Below are 19,565 nucleotides of genomic sequence, written 5' to 3'. Positions count from 1 at the left end.
AATTCCACTAGCAACCAATGAGCTGTTTCTTTCTGTATTGAAAGAAAAGGCTGAAGATGCCAATATCCTGGAGACGAGGAACATTTCCCACATTGTACTCATGCTCTCCTGCAAATCAATGACACGAGAGTCTCTCCCAAAAGGCGGTTGGACATGGAGGAGAAGGAGCAAAGCATAAGAGATCCGAGTGCTTAACCGGGCGAGTGAAGAGGAGGGGCCAGCCCTGCTCAGAAGGCGGCACCCAAGCTTCCTTGTTTGCCCTGGCCTGTTAGAAAGCATGGACCGTGGGAGTCACGTTTTATGCTGGATGTGTGTTCCAGAGTCAGTGTGTCCAGTGAAAATCATTCTTGAAAATCACTTTAATCTCCCATTAAGTGCACTTCTGTTCCATCTTTGAAGAAGTTCAGCATCACTGTGCTGCTTCAAGCTTTTCAAAAATTTTTATTCAATGACTCATTTTTAGTTTGGCTGTGCTGGGGCTCCGCTGCTACTCTGGGGCGCTCTCTAGTTGCAGCGAGTGGGAGCTGCTCTCTCCTTACTGCGCTCACGCTCCTGCTGTGGGGCTTCTCTTATGGAGGACAGGCTCTAGGCCTCCATGACTGTGGTCCACAGGCTCAGTGCCCCGAGGCATATGGGATCTTCCTGAACTACGGATCGAATTGGTGTCCCGTGCACTGCAAGGTGGATTCTTAACCGCTGGACCACCAGGAAGCCCTCTTTTTCAAGCTTTACACAGACACACAGATTGCTGCTTCTTTAGCTGGGTCCCATGGTTGTCAGCTTGCATTTGGAGGCTGAGTGCATGAGACGTGCACATCCAGAAGTGCATTCTCTGCAGCCAGATGCTCCAGAGCGCAAGGAGAGTGGTATGTGGGGTGGGGGTGGGGGATGGGCGCTAAATGCAGCTCAGAAAGCAACGGATTTCCTTTCTCGGCTGTGCTTGCCCTGGGTCACATGTATGCAATGGCTGTGGCGGGGCGGGGGCGGGAGGTTGCACACTATTTAAAACTGCTCTCAGTCCTTTCCGCACCTTCCTTTCCTGCCTCAGTGTCTGCGTAGCCCAGTGGATGCCCAGTTCCCGTTCCCTCTACCGCTGGTGAGGAGCTGCGTGAGAAGGGGCAGAAAGCCATCGTGACACGAGGGCGCCCTGGGTCTGCGGGTTCCAGACCAGAAGAGTGAGAGCGATTCACGCAAATCGCCAGCTGGAGCTGTTTCTCCAGTGCCGTATCAGGTGGATACAGTGGCTTCCGTTTTGATCATTTCTCTCTTCTTCCCAACAGGCTGGTCCATTCCGGTCCAGGAAAAGGATCACCCCAGGCCGGTGTGGATCTGTCTTTTGCAACGCGAACTGGCACCCAGCAGGGGATCGAAACGCACCTCTTCAGGGCCGAGGTCAGCAGGGACCTCTCACACTGGACGCGGAGCATAGTGCAGGGGTGCCACGACTCGGCGGAGCTCACTGCGGAGATCAGCACAGGTGCGCGCCTGGGCTGGGGCCGCCACAGCCTTCTGGGGAGGGGCGCCCTCCCCGGCATCGCAGCCTTAGCACAGGTTCCATTACGGGCTCCTTCTGGGGTACTTACTTAAATTCCAGAGGAGATAAACTTCAAATTCTTCTGAATTGAGGCACTCGTAACGTCCTACTAAAATGGGTCCTAGAGAGTAGTCCCTCTCGCCACAGCTAGAGAAAGTCCAAGAGTAGCAATGAACACCCAGCTCAGCCATTAAAAAAACTAATTAATTAAACACTTTTTTAAAAGCCTAAAAAAGGACAGTGATGCCAGACTTCTCGGGACATGGGAGAGAACTGCACATTATGGGAGATTAAAGGGACCTTCATGAGTGATTTTCACTGGACGTTACTAGTACATTTAGTAATGCTCTGCTGAAATGCAGCCTAGAGGTTTGACTATGAAAACTCTTATTTCATCTTCCTGCAGAAAGTGCGTAACTTGGCTAGTCAGCTGTCATTTCTGCCATGCTGGACAGTGCATGTCCAGAGCATTTCCAGCACGGTCAAAAGCCCTATGGTGTAGCTCTGCCCTACAGGACTAGGATTTTCCCACAAGACCTCTTATGTATAGTGCTTCCAGACTTCAGTCACACTGAAACGACAGCAGAGTTTATAGTTTTACCCCCAGAAGACTCAGATGCTCATCCCTGGAGATTCTGGCTCAGAGTTCTGGGCTGGGGCCTGAGAATTTGCATTTAGTGAGGTTGCAGGCGGTCCTGATGCTGCCGGTCCGTGGCCCACTCTGTGAGCAGCGCTTCCTCCGCACCCAAGAGTATTCTAGAAGATGGGCCACGTGGTGGGCTTTCCTGGTGGTACAGGGGTGAGAACCCTCCTGCCAATGAGACACGGGTTTGAACCCTGTGCTGGGAAGATCCCACATGCTGTCAAGCAGCTAAGCCGGAGTGCCACAGCTACTGAACCCACATGCTCCAGGGCCCGTGAGCTGCAACTTCAGAAGCCTGCGAGCCCTGGAGCCTGCGCCCCACAAGAGCAGCCCTGCAGGGAACGCCCGTCACCCAAGCTGGAGAGCAGCCCCCACTCTCACGACTGGAGAAGGCCTGCACGCAGCAAAGAGGGTCCAGTGAAGCCAAAGACACACAGCTGAATAAGCAAGACGTCCAGTCCAGTCCAGTCGCTCGACTCTGTGCAACCCAGTGGGCCACAGCACGCCAGGCCTCCCTGTCCATCACCAACTCCCAGAGTTCACCCAAACTCATGACCATTGAGTCGGTGATGCCATCCAACCATCTCATCCTCTGTCGTCCCCTTCTCCTCCTGCCCTCAATCTTTACCAGCATCAGGGTCTTTTCAAATGATCTTTGCATCAGGTGGCCAAAGTATTGAAGTTTCAGCCTCAGCATCAGTCCTTCCAATGAACACCCAGGACTGGTCTCCTTTAGGATGGACTGGCTGGATCTCCTTGCAATCCAAGGGACTCACAAGAGTCTTCTCCAGCACCACAGTTCAAAAGCATCAATTCTTCAGTGCTCAGCTTTCTTAATAGTCCAACTCTTACATCCATACATGACCACAGGAAAAACCATAGCCTTGACTAGACGGACCTTAGTCGGCAAAGTAATGTCTCTGCTTTTGAATATACTATCTAGGTTGGTCATAACTTTCCTTCCAAGGAGTAAGCGTCTTTTAATTTCATGGCTGCAGTCACCATCTGCAGTGATTTTGGAGCCCAAAAAATAAAGTCTGACACTGTTTCCATTGTTTCCCCATCTATTTCCCATGAAGTGATGGGACCAGATGCCATGATCTTCGTTTTCTGAATGTTGAGCTTTAAGCCAACTATTTGACTCTTTTCTTTCACTTTCATCAAGAGGCTTTTTAGCTCCTTTTCACTTTCTGCCATAAGGGTGATGTCATCTGCATATCTGAGGTTATTGAGATTTCTCCCGGCAATCTTGATTCCAGCTTGTGCTTCTTCCAGCCCAGCGTTTCTCATGATGTACTCTGCGTAGAAGTTAAATAAGCAGGGTGACAATATACAGCCTTGATGTACTCCTTTTCCTATTTGGAACCAGTCTGTTGTTCCATGTCTGGTTCTAACTGTTGCTTCTTGACCTGCATACAGATTTCTCAAGAGGCAGGTCAAGTGGTCTGGTATTCCCATCTCTTTCATAATTTTCACAGTTTATTGTGATCCACACAGTCAAAGGCTTTGGCATAGTCAATAAAGCAGAAATAGATGTTTTTCTGGAACTCTCTTGCTTTTTCCATGATCCAGGGGATGTTGGCAATTTGATCTCTGGTTCTTCTGCCTTTTCTAAAACCAGCTTGAACATCTGGAAGTTCACAGTTCACGTATTGTTGAAGCCTGGCTTGGAGACTTTTGAGCGTTACTTTAGTAGCGTGTGAGAGGAACTTAAAAGGAAATAAAGCTGGGACACACATCGCCCTGTAGCGGGTCCCCACGTCCCCTCGTCTGTGAAACAGGAAACCAGACGTTTTGTAGAATTCCTACTGCAGCAGCTCTGCGATGATCATGCCTTTTAAAGCCTGTCCTGGGGCCTCCCTGGCGGCTCAGTGGTGAAGAATCGACCTGCTGGTACAGGAGACACGAGTTCGATCCCTGGTCCCGGAAGAGTCCATATGCCAAGGAGCAACTGGGCCCATCCACTGCAGCTCCCCAGCCGCGCCCTGGAGTCCAGGGGCCACAGTCCTGAGCCCTGGGCTGCACCCGCCGAGGCCCAGGTGCCCTCGAGCCTGTGCTCGGCAACAAGAGACGCCCCGCGGTGAGAAGCCCCCACGAGGCCAGGGGGAGAAGCAACTGGAGAAAAGCCTGCAGGGCAGCGAAGACTCAGCACAGCCAGAAATAAGTGAATAAAGTTGCTTTAAAAAGTTACCCTGAAGATGGTTAGCACTCCCGATATTTTCCAGCATTTCTGAAAATGTTTCTTGATGTGTCACTGAAGGTTTCATTCTTGACACATATTCTGTATGGCGAGCAAAACGAGAGTTTTGAACCTGAGAGTTGGTAAAGGCTCAAGTCACCTGAAAACGAAATTTCCCGAAGTTGTATGAATGATAGCAGAGCAGTCCAGACTCCTAGCAACAATCAGGAGTGTTCTAGGAAAGAATAAAGTGGCCAGAGGGGGTTGGTTTAGTTTACAGTACACATGTTTCATGAAATTCTTCTCTCTATAAGCCGAAATCTGCTTTGACAGAAAAACAATGAGCCTGTTGATCGACCAGCCCAAGGAAAACGACAAAGAATTGTGCTGAGTGAGCTAGACGGCCAAGTGGTGGGAGAGAAGAATCATAGAAATGGCTGCAGCCCAGTTTCAGATGCAAAGACGCCTGCAGGGAGCTGGGAGGGGGGCTGGCGTTTTCATCAGGGCGTCAGCTAGCTTGATAATGCGTTCAATTTATCCTGTGTAGATTAAGAGCGCCTTCAGATAACCGATTCCATTACCTAAAGGCCACAAATACCACGTTAGGTCAATTTGAATGAAAAGGAATCACGATCAGTTAATTAGACCATCCAGTGGCGTAGCTTCAAAGTTCAAAGATAGAGGAAAAGGGAAAACCATGTTTAGAGCCCAGTTGCCCACATTCTGCAGCGTTAAACAGTGTCAGAAATGAAGATTCAAGGCAGGAAGCCGTGTATAGATGAACCCGCGCGCAGGGCAGGGACGGACACGCACGTGGGGAAAGTCCGTGTGGACACAGCCCGGGGCGGGGGGCGCGGACACGACCCGGGAGAGCGGCTCTGACGCACGCACGGCCGCGTGCACCGCGCAGCCGCCGAGAGCCCGCTGTGCCGCGCAGGGAGCTCAGCTCCGTGCCCCGCAGTGACCTGGGGGGGTGGGATGCGGTTTGGGGGCCGGAGGAAGGCCTAAGAGGGAGGGGGCATGTGTATGTATAACTGATTCACTTCACTGCGCAGCAGAAATAATGCAAGGTAAGCAGTTACCCTCCGTTAAGACAGACAGAAAGCTGCGGAGCCAGCGCTTCCGCTGCGCCGCCCGCGCGGCGGCCGGGCCGTCCGTGAACCGGGCGGGCGGGGGAGGGCCAGGCCCCCGGAGGATGACGCGGGAGTCGCCGAGGGCCTCTGCCCAGGACTCCCGGCCGCTGGAGAAGGCGTCTTCGGGAAATGCCAGCCCGCGGGTACACGGTGAAAGATGGCTGCGGCCCTTGGAAGGAAAGAGCATGTCGTTCAGCCGGTTAAAAGCCTCCTCACTCTGAGAGCAGAGACAGCCTGCGCGTCCCTCCCCACTGTGACCGGAGCGGCTCTCCGCCGGGCCCCCGTCCCGCCCCTCCGCATCGCGCCCGGCGGAGCGGGAGGACCCGGGAGGGGAGGGCTGGATCCTGCCTCGGAGCCGCCGGGCGGGACGTGCGCACCTCTCTGAGCTCTGCTCTTCTCTCTTCTCGTGCTAGCTTCCCAAGTGCGGCAGGGTGAAACTCCGGCTTGTAAAGCTGAGTTAGTGAGGGTGTAATCAATACTGCCTTATCTTTACGCCTCCCTCAGAAAGAAGGTGTCTTGGTTTCCCTAAAGAGCTTTCAGATGTATATAAAGGCCAGAGCCAGTTGAGTTACCAGGGGCTGCTAAATGTGGTGTTACGTGAGGCAAAAAAAAAAAAAAAAATCCAATCTGCTCCTCGATCACCTTCCCCAGAACTCGCTCCTTTACTTTTGGGGGCTGTGCCTTTTGAGGGATCTTAGTTCCCCAATCAAGAATCGAACCCTGGGCCTGACTGGAGTGCTAACCATCAGACTGCCAGGGAATTCCCTCCAGAACTCTTTGGTGAAGGGTTTTTAACACTCACAGGTCTTCTGAACAGAAACTTGGAATCCGGAGGCAGGCCTGCTGCTCGTAATCGGAAAGGGCTGGTCTCTTTTCCTAAACGCAGCGCGGACCACAGATAAGTGCTGGCGCCTCACCTGACGGAGGGGTTTCCTTTTGTTCTCTGGAATCGGGGGCACCTGCGGACCGCCACCCAGGCTGACTGCACCGTGGGCGGCGGGGGCGCGGCTCCTTCGTAGAAGCTGCCCCATCGCACCGCGATCTGCAGCAGCCGCTTCTCCAGGACCCGCGATGATCAGATCATCAGGAAATTCAAAAAGCTCGCCTTTGTTTATAAAAGGAGCTTTGACTTTTTAAAATTAAATCGCGGGTTGTTTTAACAGCTCACTCCTGGCTTCTTACATGTGTTTTTGTTGACGTGGGTAACGTCATTGGGGGAGTGATTGCTTCTTTCATCAGGTGAGAGGTGCTTCAGTAATTGATGATTGATTCATTTATGGATTGTGTGTGTGTGTGATGAAGACAATGGTCAGAGGTAGCTTACTCTAAATCGAAAATGTCAGGGACTTCTCTGGTGGTTCGGTGGCTAAGAACCTGCCTTCCAACGCAGGGGACTCGGGTTCCATCCCTGGTTGGGGAACTAGGACCCCACATCCCTGGGGGCAACTGAGTCCACATGCCAGAACAGAGAGAAGTCCTCCGGCTACAGAGACGATCCCTTGTGCCACAGCTAAGACCCAGTGCAGCCAAATAAATGGTTTTTTCAGTGCCAGGTTTTTTCCAGCTTGAGACAAGGTCATTGGAACACCTGTCTCCCTAGACATATATCACATGGTTACATTAGGGCTAGAGCCCAGATAAAACGTAGTGAGTCTCAGCAAAAGGAATTTCTTTCTGTTTATTTCCCTTCATTTCATGGGACAAGTTAAGTGACAATGTCATAATCAGTCTAAGGAGAATACTTCATGCACATTATTAATTTTGACCTTTAGGAAGCAGCTTTGTGGCTGGGCCTGAGGGTGGGGAGACTAGGTTAGAGCCGGGGAGAAGGGACGGACTCCACTGCTCATCACTCACCCTTCCTCTCTGCCTCTCCCAGCTTGCACCTACAGAAACCAGGAGTGCCGACTGACCATACATTACGAGAATGGATTTTCGATTACCACTGAACCACAGGAGGGTGCCTTCAAGACCATCATGCAGGCTCCTTATGAAAAGCTGAAAATGTCTTCAGATGATGGAATCAGGATGCTGTATTTAGATTTTGGAGGCAAAGATGGAGAGCTTGTAAGTGCACTTTGCTTTGGACAGTGTGATTTCATGTATTTCCTTACGCAACTCACCCATACTGGCTTGCAAACATAATACTGCTTTATACTTATCTAGTATTTGATTATTAACAAAATACTTACAGGTTCGTGTCTTAATGGATCCTTGAAAAATAGTGATGGCATCCAATTTTTTAAGTCCTTTCCTTTGGTGTCATTTGAATATAACAGAAATATTTGAATCAAAGGAAAGGATTGTTTATATAGTCAGCATTAAATTCCTCTCAGAGAGGCCCCACCACCATCAAAATGTACCATTCATTGTTTAAAAGCATCTGATCTAAACTGGGCATTGTGCAAGGTGTCAGGGATACACGGATGTAAAATACCAGTCCTGCCCGTGGTCTCTGAGGTCTCAGGAGTGGAGAAGATAAAGAGCCCAGAGGGGAAGGGTCAGCCAGGAAACCCAGCAATGCTGGTCAGCTCCCCCACGCGGAGAGAGGACCAGACAAGGACCTAGAACTGTGAGCTCCTGTCAGGGGGCATCCAGCAAAGGCAGCGAATTGTCAGTCCGGGCGACATTTATACTTCTTCTATCATTGCAGATGGCCCATGTGCTTAAACTCATGATTTCCTGTGATCGCTACCGACTACCATATTGAGACAATACAGTGCTCCAGTTCCTCTGGAGGGCGGAGGTCACACATTCTTCCCCTTTCTAGCACGGGTGTTCTCAGGAAGACATAGCATCTCATTTAAGCTGTGGAATGTAGAGCTGCAAAAAAGGACTTTGATTTGGAAAAGCCGGTCTCTGTCTAGGTCCTTCCTAGTCACTGGCTTAGTCAACAAATATTTGTTGACTCATTCTTGATAACCTGGATTGGGGTGGGGGGGAGTATATGAAATGCAGGGATAAATCTCTAAAAATAAGATCCAGTCACTGTCACTCAGCTACTAGGCCTGCATAACCCTCCCCTCCCCCAGGGCTGCCCTGGTGGCTCAGGGGTAAAGAATCTGCCAGAAGTGCAAGAGCTGCAGGAGACTCCTGCTTTTTATCCATGGCTGGAAAATTCAAGGCTTTTTGCCAGTGAGGAAGAATGTCTAAATTTTGGCCTTTCTGCCTGTAATTGAAGCCTGACTTGAAAAGACTTAGGAAGGACTAATTTTTCTGCTGTCGCTATGTTAGTCTGAGAATCAGTTTCAGACACACCGTCCCCAGGATCTAGCTGAGCAACCCCCAGAGGCAGGTGCTAGGGAAGGGAGCAGAGACAAGTAGAAGCAGCAATAACCCTAGGGTCAAGAGGCCCCTGCTGTCTTCCTGAGTCTGGAACTAACTCCTCACGTGTCCTGGGCAAGTCCCTTCATTTCTTTGGCTCTGAGTCTCCCCGTCCATAAAACACAGGGACTGCAGGCAGTCATCTTTAAGGTCAGTTTGAAAGGTTAGTTCTGTGTTAGTAAAAGCAAATATGCTGGTGCAGTGGATTTCCCTGGCGGCCCAGTGGCTAAGAATCCGCCTGCAATGCAGAGGACACCGGTTCGATCCCTGGTCTGGAAACTGAGATCCCCCATGCCCCGTGGTGACTAAGCCCACTTGCTCCAGAGCCCGTGCTCTGAAAAAAGAGGAGCCCCCGCTCACTGCAAACTAGAGGAGAGCTGAGCGCACAAACGCAGGGCTGCAGGACCCCCAGTGCCACCAAAAAGCAAGAGGGCCCAGGGCCTGGCATCAGACAGGCCTGCATCGGAGCTCATGCTTTCTCTTTACTGTGAGCTGTATGGTCTTACAAGTTATAGCTTCACCAAATCTTAGTTTTGCACTTAAGACATAGAGATAGTAACAGTAGCTATCCCAGAGGGATTCTGTGAGATTTAACTAAGATAGCGTATGGAAAGTATTCACACAGTCAGTGCCTGGTTCATGCTAAGTACAACTTGACTTTGCCGGATGTTACTGTGGTCACGTTGTTATTCTCCAGCACCAGAATAGAGCTGGGGGTAAGGGGGATGAACGGAGAGAGTCGCTGGAAGGAGCAGGCCCAGCCAGCTGCAGTGGGGAGGGGCTGTCGGTGTGCTCACGGCTGATTCACACTGAGGCCCAGCAGACACCCACACAGCACTGTAAACAGTTATCCCCCAGTTACAGACATCCTGTGATAAGCCGTCTTAGAAAAGAACATCAGTAAAAGAATCTATGCACATGCATAGCTGAATCACTTTGCTGTCAGCAGGAATTAACAACAGGGTAGTCAACTATACTTCAATAAAAAGGAAAATCAAAAACGAGATTTAAAAAGAGAAAGAATCAGGAGCAACACAGCGCTCTTGAACTAGGTCAGGCGGTGAAAACTCAGCCTGTTCGGCTCTGTAGGGACGCGCGGAAAACCAGCCTTCAGAAGGAGCCTCCGCAGACGGTGCTCTAGGTGCGTTCACGCCGCGAGCTGCGAGGATGCGGCTGCTCATGATACAGCTTCTGTACTTTCCGGCTTCCGAGGGACTTTCACCTGCAGTATCTCATTTTAATAGTCTACCCTTAAGTTAGGTTGGACTGAGAATATTTCAAATGACTTGTCCGAGCTTATGTACACACCTGAAGTGTTAGAACCGGGACTCAAATCTGCTGGGACACGTAGCACCGCCTCGTGCTGCACCTAATCCAACACGAATAATCGCGCCGCCAAAGCTAAGCGGCTCGACAGCCAAGAAGGGCAGCACTGACATGCGCGCTGTTGGTATGTATAAATTTCACAGAACTTATTTTGGGAAATAAGGTAGATGAGATGTAAGGAGTAAGTTCAAAGAGTTGTTTTTTTTCTAATCTCATTGGGGGGCAAGGATTTAAAAACACAGTTGCTCCAGTTAACACTTAAAAGCAGGAAGTGCTTGGATCTGTTTGGTGTGTAAATCACTGCTTTGTGTCAAGCATTCATTTACAATTTTCCATGTTCTCTCCTTTTTAAATTCCAGCAACTGGACCTGCACGCCTGCCCCAAGCCGATTGTTTTCATCATCCATTCCTTCCTGTCAGCTAAGATTACAAGACTGGGGTTGGTGGCCTGAGCAGAGGGGCGGATTACCTCTGAGCAAAGGAGGCTTCGCTGCCCCCAGAACAGCGTCGCATCAGACTACCCGATGCAGCGTGTCAGCTGCAGACCCGAGTCCCACGCAGCAGGGCCCGGCTTGTCAGTTTCCGCACTATGGAGGGAACCCTCAGAAAACCCCGCAAGGACTGTCAGAATGGAACTGGTCTTCTAGCACAGTAAAAGGGCAGAGAGGTGAGGCTGATTGGAAGTGCGCAGCACAGCTCTTAGATAATGACAATCGAGGACACGCTGAGACAGCACGCGCAGCTCTTAGCCATCGCTTCTAGGCAGCTGGCTCACCTGCTAAGCCGGGGCTGAACAGATGAGGAAAGGACGCTTTCCACCTCCCCCTCCCCACCCCAGGAGTAAGGACCCCTCGCTTTACTGCGCCCCGTTTCCTGCTTCTGAGTTGACTTCCACTGGTAAGGAAAGGACTCAAATGGAAACCCACCTTTCATTTAAGGATGAAACGGCTTACTTTTTCTTAATGAGTTACCTTTCAATGATGTAGGAGGATTCTGCAGTGTTCTCATGAGCATATGAGTGGGGATTAACACATCAGATACTTATCTGAGCTGTAAGCCAGTAGATTCTGAGCCAGAGTAGACTGCTTAAATTGCAAAGCTTTGCTGAAGAGTGGTTTGCGTGAAAGAATTAACTCTGGGACTGCACTCATACCAAGGCCTGCTATTTTAGAGCCATGACTTAGAGCTTTATTTATAGAAAGCAAGTTATGGATTTTTTAAGAAAGATTGCCATTTGAGATATCTACATAATAATTCATGGGGGTGACTAATTATGCCCACTTTGTGGTTTTCGGTGGAAGTGCTGAGCAGTGTATGGGCCCTTATTTCTGCCTGTGCCATATGCGCGCATTTTCAAGCAAGTAATACAGCCTGATATGATTCTGTTTAATACTGGGTTTTACATAGAGAGCTAGTGTTATAACCAAACCCATGAATAGCACTCGTAGCTCTTTTGGAATTCCAGGGAAATAATATAATGACCTGATATTCTTCTACGAGAATATTTTCAGATAGCATCGTGAAGTCGCTCAGTCGTGTCCGACTCTTTGCGACCCCGTGGACTGTAGCCTACCAGGCTCCTCCGTCCATGGGATTTTCCAGACAAGAGTACTGGAGTGGGGTGCCATCTCCTTCTCTAGAGGAGCTTCCCGATCCAGGGATCGAACCCAGGTCTCCAGCACTGTAGGCAGGCGCTTTACCGTCTGAGCCACCAGGGAGGTCCCAGACAGCACAGTCAATATATCAACACTTTTGCTTTTATCTTTCAGAACACATTCACTGAAAACAACCTATTATTTGATTTTAAGGTCATTTGCCTCAAATCTTGAAAATTAGCTCTAGAATTTCTGTATCTGCAACACTTCTCTCCTCTGTAGTTTAGAGAGACAAATGTTCCAGGTTAGATATGCGTGTCTTTTCCGAGAGCTATGCAGGAAGATTTAACAGTGATTTCATTCACTCAGATACATGTGTTTATGGAGTTTTACTGTAGATCAGCATTTTATTTTAGATAGGTGTTTCCCCAGGGTAATACAAGTAACATTAATTCAAGCTCCAAAGGGTATTGACTGAATGGTATTTTGTGTAGAGGGAAATAAAAGGGTTAGTAATGAAAAGCTGCTTGTTACTTACTGCATTAAAAAATGTCAGAGTTCATGGTTGCAGCCAGCCCTCTTCAAAGACTTCACTGCACACTGCAGTTCTGCAGGGGAAATGCTCCCAACACATAGGGAGCTCCTGGCATCCCTTACACACCTACAGAGCCACTTCCTGAGACACCTTATGGAACCAGTGTTCAGACACACACACACAGCAAAACAGTCACTTTGGAAACAGCTTTAACACTGATTTTGTTTCCTATTTTAAAATGCTGAAGACTGAAGTCCCAGCCTCAATGTTGTAGGAAAGCTTTGATGCATATGTAAATTGTAATGCACTCTTCATGGTATATTTTCAAAATCACTGGAAAGTTGTTTTACAAGAGAACTATACTTGTGTATTGTAAATAACATGAACATACAGAAATCAGTGCCAATAGTTCAATGATATGTGATCTAAGGTGCTCCATACTACATGCAGTGAGTTACTCATGATTAAGTTGCAAAGATCCTATTATATATTTATAGACACATTAAAATGATCATAATTACAAATACTATTTCTTCATCACTTGAGTTTTAGACTGATTAATATCTGGGTGGGGTGCAAAAGAAACTACATTCTCTGCATTTATGAAAGTTTAAATATTTATATTTTAGAAAAATATATTTGAATAAAATCAATGCATTTTCTGAATTAAAATATTGGCAAGAAATAGAAAATTTTACCAAGAACTGTGTATATAAATCATTTTTCTTCCTCAAAATTAAATTGTATCACATCAGAGTGGCTATGATGAATTAATTCAAATATTCATTTTTTTCTCCTTCAATCTGAATTCAACAAGTTCTTACTCCACACTGTAGATTTTAATCGTCTCGATGTGCGTTATGAATGACGTGAATAACACAAACTCACATCTGGATCATACCTGGGTGCGGAGAGCAAATCAACTGAGTCATTTTGGGGGATTTGTTTTTGTCCAGTTCCCTCTGTGATCAACTGTCTCGTATTTGAATTGATGAATTATTAAATTCACAATGTCTGTTCTCTTAGGTGCAAACCAACTCCAACGAATGATGTCTTAAACTAGACTTTGAGGGAAGCTGCCCAGTTGTTAGAGTAATTAGGTGAGCCCTTTGGTGTGGTGACGTATCTCTAAACCATCCCATGGGAATTTAAAGAAAACCAACAGGAATACAGACATCGTTTCTTTTTCTGCCTTGACTAAGTAGGAGAAACGAAACTATAAATCTATTTTAGAAACCATTCAGCCAGAGGCATTTAACTATCAACTGATGCACTGAAATGCTGAAAAAACGCACGTTGCTTTATCCAAAAGCTCGCTGACCCTGCTTGGCTGGAGTCAGAAGGAACAGTCTTAATGGGCAGGGGTCCTCTACAATTAATGAGTGGGGCCTTTCTGGCCCGTTTTACAGATATTATTCTATCTTGAGTGGACTGGGGTGAGGACGTACTTTGTGAATGTGCCATGAGTTTATAAAATGTGCCTATGTTTATAGCACTGTGGCTACCCTGTAAACTTTACATACGAATTAAATAAATACTCACCTCTGCAGGTGGCAGGCTGGCCGGTGCTTTCCTTAATAGCCACAGAGGGACACGGGCGCATACACGCCTTGCGCGCCTCTTCCTCCAAGACTGGCCTGGAAAGGTGCCACGGTGGGCGGCGGGGTGCCCCCTGCTGTTTCTGTGTGTACAGTTTCCTTTTGGGTCTTCACCTGGGGCCCGGCTTTCAACGCCCATTTTAACCACATTCTCAAGGGATTTTATCTATACACCAAGCTCCAAATGCTCAAATTCTCTTTAGTACCAGAACCTGGTTTGTGTTCAAGTTACTTGTAATAAAAACAGCAGGCTGGGGTTCAGAAGTCTTTTACTATTTGAAAACCGGAGGAAATATGTGTAAATCATAGATAAAGGATTAGGATCCAGAAACTATAAGGAACTCTTACAATTCAACAATAAAAAGGGAAATAATCCCACTGAAAAGTCCTTAAGAAAGCATTTGGTAGACACTTCCCCGAAAGACAATATCCAACTGGCCAATAAGTGCATGAAAAGATTACTTATCAACATTACTCAACATTACTTATCAGGGAAATGCAAGTCAAAGCCACTATGAGATATTACCTCACATTTCCTATCATCTGTCAAAAGATAAATGCTGACAAGAATTAGCAAGGAGGTGGAGAAATTGGAGCTGCTGATGGAAAAGGCAAATGGTATAGCTGCTGTGGAAACCAGTCTGCCATTTTCTCGAAAGGTAAACAGAGTTAGTATACAGTCCAGCAGTTCCACCCCTAGGCGTATACCCAAGATAATGGGAAATATTTGTGCCAAAACTTGCGCACAAATGCCCACAGTAGCATTATTCACGACAGCCAAGACGGGGATCAGCCCAGCGCCCATCGACAGATGAACGGGTAAAGTGACAGGCTCATACAGTTGACATGCTGATCACACTACAACACGGTGAGCCCGGAGCACCTCCTGCAGAGAATCCGCCTGCCAGTGACGAGATGTGGGTTCCATCCCTGGGTCAGGAAGACCCCCTGGAGGAGGGAATGGCAACCCACTCGAGTGTCCTTGCCTGGAAAACGCCATGGACAGAGGAGCCTGGTGGGCTGCAGTCCAGAGTCTGAGCCTAAACAAGCAGAAGCCGGATACAGAAGACCACACACTGTACTAGTCCCTGGCCGTCCAACGTCCAGCACAGGCAAATCCAGAGAACAGAGAGGAGACGGGCGCTGCCTGGGATGACAGAAATGACTGCTCGTAGACACGGGATTTCTACTGCGGTGACGGAAATGTGAGGGAATCAGACGGTGATAACGATGACACAACTTTGCGGATATACTGAAACCTACTAGATTATGTAACAGAAGCGGCGAATTTCATAATATGTGAAGCCAATAAAGTAAGACTTGTGGGCTTTCTGTGTACCCAAAGTCACAGTCCAGTCTGTCAGATGAAAACCACTCCCACCAGACAGGGCCTCTTCGGCCGTCAGAGTGCTGTGGGGCAACACCCTAAGATTCATAGAAGTCCTTTTGTCTTGCTGAAACGGTTTAAGTATTTCTAAGATTTTAATGAAGCGCTTATCACTGCACCTTTGGTTTGATCTTGAGGCTGTTACTTACTTGGACAACCTTTTGCCACTGGAGATGAAGTGGGAAAACATTTTATTTTCCAATCCAGAATGTTCCAAGTCTTCTGTATCTCTGCAAAGTCCTGCTAGGAAGCTGAACATTCCCTCCGGTAGTTGATGTATCTTGTCCTGCGCCTTTACTGTTTTCAGCCAAACGAGCAAACAAACGGCTCACTGACGCTTCTAACATTCTGTTGGAACTAACCTTAATTAGGTCCCTGACTTCACTTGGCACAACCTCTCTTTTCCAGGTTGTGTGTGTGTGCTTAGTCACTCAGCCATGTCTGACTCTTTGCGACCCCGTGGGCTGTAGCCCGCCAGGCTCCTCTGTCCATGGATTCTCCAGGCAGGAACGCTGGAGTGGGTCGCCACACCCTCCTCTAGGGAATCTTGCCCACCCAGGAACTGAACCCGGGTCTCCTGCACTGCAAGCAGATTCTTTACCGTCTGAGCCACAAGGAAGCCAGCTTCTCTTTTCCAGGTGATGTGCGCAACAGTTTTCCCAGCGTCCCGTCACTGTGGAACAGGCTGAGCTAGTCCAATCCTGGCTCCCTTTTTCCACTCACAGGGAGTGGGAGTTTTCGGCATTATCCCCAGCACGGGAATTAGCGTCAGAACAGCCGAGGCCTGCGCTCTGCTCTATTCTCCCTCGGGTCTGCCTTTTGAGGTCCCATGCACAGGTGTCCTACAGACAGGCCGGCCCAGCCGGCAGGGTCCTGTCCTGGACACTGGCACACGGCTCGCGCTACTGGACTTCGGCCCGGCCTGCAGGTTCTCCCGTGAGTTCAGTCTGTGCCAGAAATGGACCTGAGGTCTCTGGGCCTCTTAGACCGCTCCTGTTACCTGCTTTCACATTTATCTCAAGCATCTTAAGTCACTTTTTACTCTGAAGCATTTTTATGGTGGTGGTGGTGGTCTGGTCGCCAACTCGTGTCCGACTCTTGCGACCCCGTAGACTGCAGCCCGCCAGGCTCCTCTGTCCCTGGGATTCTCCAGGCAAGAACACTGGAGTGGGTTGCCATTTCCAGTATTTTTATGGGACATTCACAAAAGTGATTAAGTGTGAGCACAGCACTGAAGTTAAGTTAAAGCAGTACACTCAGACACCCACAGATTCCACTCTGAAAAAGCTATACTAAGGAATAATCAGTGATGTACCAGAAATATTCATTTAAGTTTCATTTACAATAAGGAAATACTGAACTCTTATGTCCAACGATGCAGGACTGGTTAAATAAACTGATCCATTTGAATCATGCAGCTATTACTGACATGATATAGAAATCATTTTAATCATATTGTCACACCACATTAAGTGAAAAGCAGGCTATAAGTTAATATGCATGCATACCGCACATGCAAATACACATACACATGCACATGACTGCAATTTTGAAAACAAATATGATGTTTAAAAATATTAAATACCTGTAGACAGAACAGTATTGGAATTTTTTCCATTCTCCTTAGTATTTTCCACATTTTCCAAATTTACTGTCATGGGAAAATTTTTTTTTCTGGGAGTAGGTACTTAAGTCATTTTCACTATGTCTTATTTTCACAATTTTTGCTCTTTTTTTCATCCCAAATAAATATAAATAGCTCCAACAGTGGTGGCTCCAGGCCAGGGGTAAGGGAACATGACTAAGTATATGAGTTTTTTGCCAATATTTTCTAAGACAAGGGTTGTCCAATAAATCACGCTGTTGTAACACACAAGAAAAGCCACTGGCAATGTCCTACTCGAGACTCAGCAGTTTAAACACACCTAACAACAGAGACACTTACCAAGAAGTAAAGAAATATCTTTTTCTATTTATTGAAAGAATTTAATAACCAAGAGTAAAATTTTTAAACATACATAAAATATTAATGTTAAAAATTAAAATATAGTAAAACTATAAGTATACAAACTAAAATTACATTAACTGAGCAACTTCAAAACTATATAAATACAGGGTATTTATGAAATTCCTTAGAAATGGAACATTAATTCTTTGAATAAAGTTTGAAATGTGTAATTTTCAAACTAAAGAAGGAAGCGGTATATAATAGATCCATCCAATCTACAATCATCCAAAGGGAGTGATTCTGCGTTATTTCTTGCTTGCTTTTTCTAACACCCACTCAATCACCTACGGGGAGAAAAAACATGATTATGGCCCATTCTTTTGAAAACAAAGGTGATAGAAAAATGCATTGTTCAAAAGAGCATGGTAGAAAATTTAAGACAAAAAATAACACATCAGACTCTTAAAAAATACATTTTATCTTAAAAATACCCTTTCCTCGTGGGGAGGGGGAAGGGGGAGAGGCCACCATGAGGAGAGCAGAGCACAGACTGTGGCGCATAAAACCAGCCACAGGGGCGCGCTTCACACACAGGGGACCCAGCCAGCATTTCAGAGTGGCCGAGCGCGGAGCACAGCCTCCGAGGCCTGGGAGCCGCTGCACTGCACACCTGCGGCCCATATAACACTGCACATCAACTGCAGTTTAGAAAACTGAATTATCACACACAAAAAGTCAAGACAGCATCCACCCCCAGAGGCGACAGAGCAGGACACGGTGGGGAAGAGACTCCGGGGCTCCCAGAGCTCCTGAAATGGTTACTTCTCAGCCTGAATAAAGGTCCCAAGGATTTTCTCTTTTAAAATTCTTTTTTTTTTAATTTTATGTGTTTCTTTGCATATGTATTTATTTACATATTATATCATGAACTTTTAAACAGAAAAAAAAATCCCACATTTTATTTTCTTGCTGAAGAACACTTTTTGGTTAACTTTTTTATGTTGCAGAATACAATGGTGGTGTTCTCACTGGGCAAAATGAAGAGACTGCTCTATTTTCTCACTTTTATTTGAAAGTATGTTTTTAAAGGATCACTAAAAATAGAATTAAACCAAGCTTTGAAAACAGCTAATCAAAATGGATTAGTTTTTCCAGCCCTTTGGATTATTCTCTTTTTTTCTTTCTGAACATTAATTTAGAAGCTCTTGTTAACAGAGAAATCTCTTAAATACTACTAAAGACCCTACTTACGTAGTCCGTTACTGACTATTTTAATGAGTGGTCACAGGGACACAGCTGAAAGACCACTGCCTAGTTCTCACTGCTTACACTACAGCCTTCTAGCTGCCCTGACGCACAGCAGCGGCGTCACTGGATGTGCTTTCAGGGGACACTTACCTGTACGACATTGTTGTTTGTGGTTTTCTTCATTTCTTCAAATAGACCTCTGGAAGTTTTAAGATCCTAAACATAGCAAAACAGAGCATTCCAAATCTGTACGTTAAATTACAAAGAACAAGCCATTACTGAATAAATTTGACAGGATCCTAAATCATTCTATAATCATCACTGTGAAGAGGGAGAAATCACAGTAACAGATTATCGTGTAGTTCCATCCTCGAAGGTCCAAGTTCTCTAACCAGAAAACACCCGTCTGCACGAAGTCCACGCTGCTTTGAGCTCCTAAACCCAAGAGCACCGGCCAGGCCCACGCCCACCCTCAGCCATGCACACGTGCTCAGGCGCGCAGTCAAGTCAGACTCTGCAACCCGCGACTGCGGCCCAGCAGACCTCACTGTCCCTGGGCTCTCCCGGCTGGCACACTGGAGGGGCTGCTGCTTCCTGCTCCACCATCGGCCATGCACGCCCACTAATCCATTCCTCAGGAGAGGGGCACACGGTTCGTGCTTATCTTCAGATAAAACACCTTTCACCTCTCTTCTTACCGGCTATTTCACTCCAGACACAGAGGGGATGGCGCCAGACAGAAACCTGAAATCTCTGACTTTTAAAAAGGTGATAACAAACTAAATCATGAAATTCAAAAAATTCACTTGTCTTACAAAAAAAGCTGTCCTCTGCTGCGCTTCCAAGTTATGCTCCATCGAAGCGGTCACTTTCACTTCTTTCTTCCGTTTCTCTCCTTATCTTCGCGTTTCTACACAATACGCTCACTCCTGCTACTGTGTGATTTCACAGTTTCAGTGACTGCTGTTACCCTGGATTCAGGTCTCTGAATCCTCCCACCTCCCTTCGCTTCCTCTCAGGAACAGCTGCACCACAATTTTTTCTTAAATTAGTAAACAGTCGATGGTTTGCATTTCACACTTAAGCGAATGAAGTTTACTCCCAAGCTAAGTAAC

The 19,565-nt window shown here is 47.2% G+C and overlaps 2 protein-coding genes across 3 annotated transcripts in view; one reads left to right on the top strand and one right to left on the bottom strand.

The window, feature by feature from the left end:
- Positions 1-13,818, top strand: part of SNTB1 (syntrophin beta 1) — a 245,040-nt gene extending 231,222 nt beyond the window's left edge. The window contains exons 5-7 of one of the 2 annotated variants that reach the window (XM_027973276.2): positions 1,281-1,477; positions 7,369-7,556; positions 10,499-13,818. In XM_027973276.2, coding sequence (XP_027829077.2) covers positions 1,281-1,477; positions 7,369-7,556; positions 10,499-10,591 — 478 coding nt within the window. In that variant the 3' untranslated portion in view covers positions 10,592-13,818. Of the gene's footprint in view, positions 1-1,280; positions 1,478-6,293; positions 6,657-7,368; positions 7,557-10,498 lie in introns of those variants that run through there. The other variant, XM_042254553.1, reaches the window with a different exon arrangement.
- A 3,388-nt stretch (positions 13,819-17,206) lies between these two features.
- Positions 17,207-19,565, bottom strand: part of MTBP (MDM2 binding protein) — a 67,666-nt gene continuing 65,307 nt past the window's right edge. Inside the window, exons 21-22 of the mRNA XM_027973275.3 lie at positions 18,601-18,666; positions 17,207-17,546 (exon numbers count right to left, since the gene is read on the bottom strand). Coding sequence (XP_027829076.1) covers positions 17,508-17,546; positions 18,601-18,666 — 105 coding nt within the window. The 3' untranslated portion in view covers positions 17,207-17,507. The remainder of the gene's footprint in view (positions 17,547-18,600; positions 18,667-19,565) is intronic.

Source organism: Ovis aries, chromosome 9 (genome assembly GCF_016772045.2).
Source record: "Ovis aries strain OAR_USU_Benz2616 breed Rambouillet chromosome 9, ARS-UI_Ramb_v3.0, whole genome shotgun sequence".
Lineage (NCBI taxonomy): Eukaryota > Metazoa > Chordata > Mammalia > Artiodactyla > Bovidae > Ovis > Ovis aries.
This window is presented reverse-complemented; position numbering and strand designations above follow the sequence as displayed.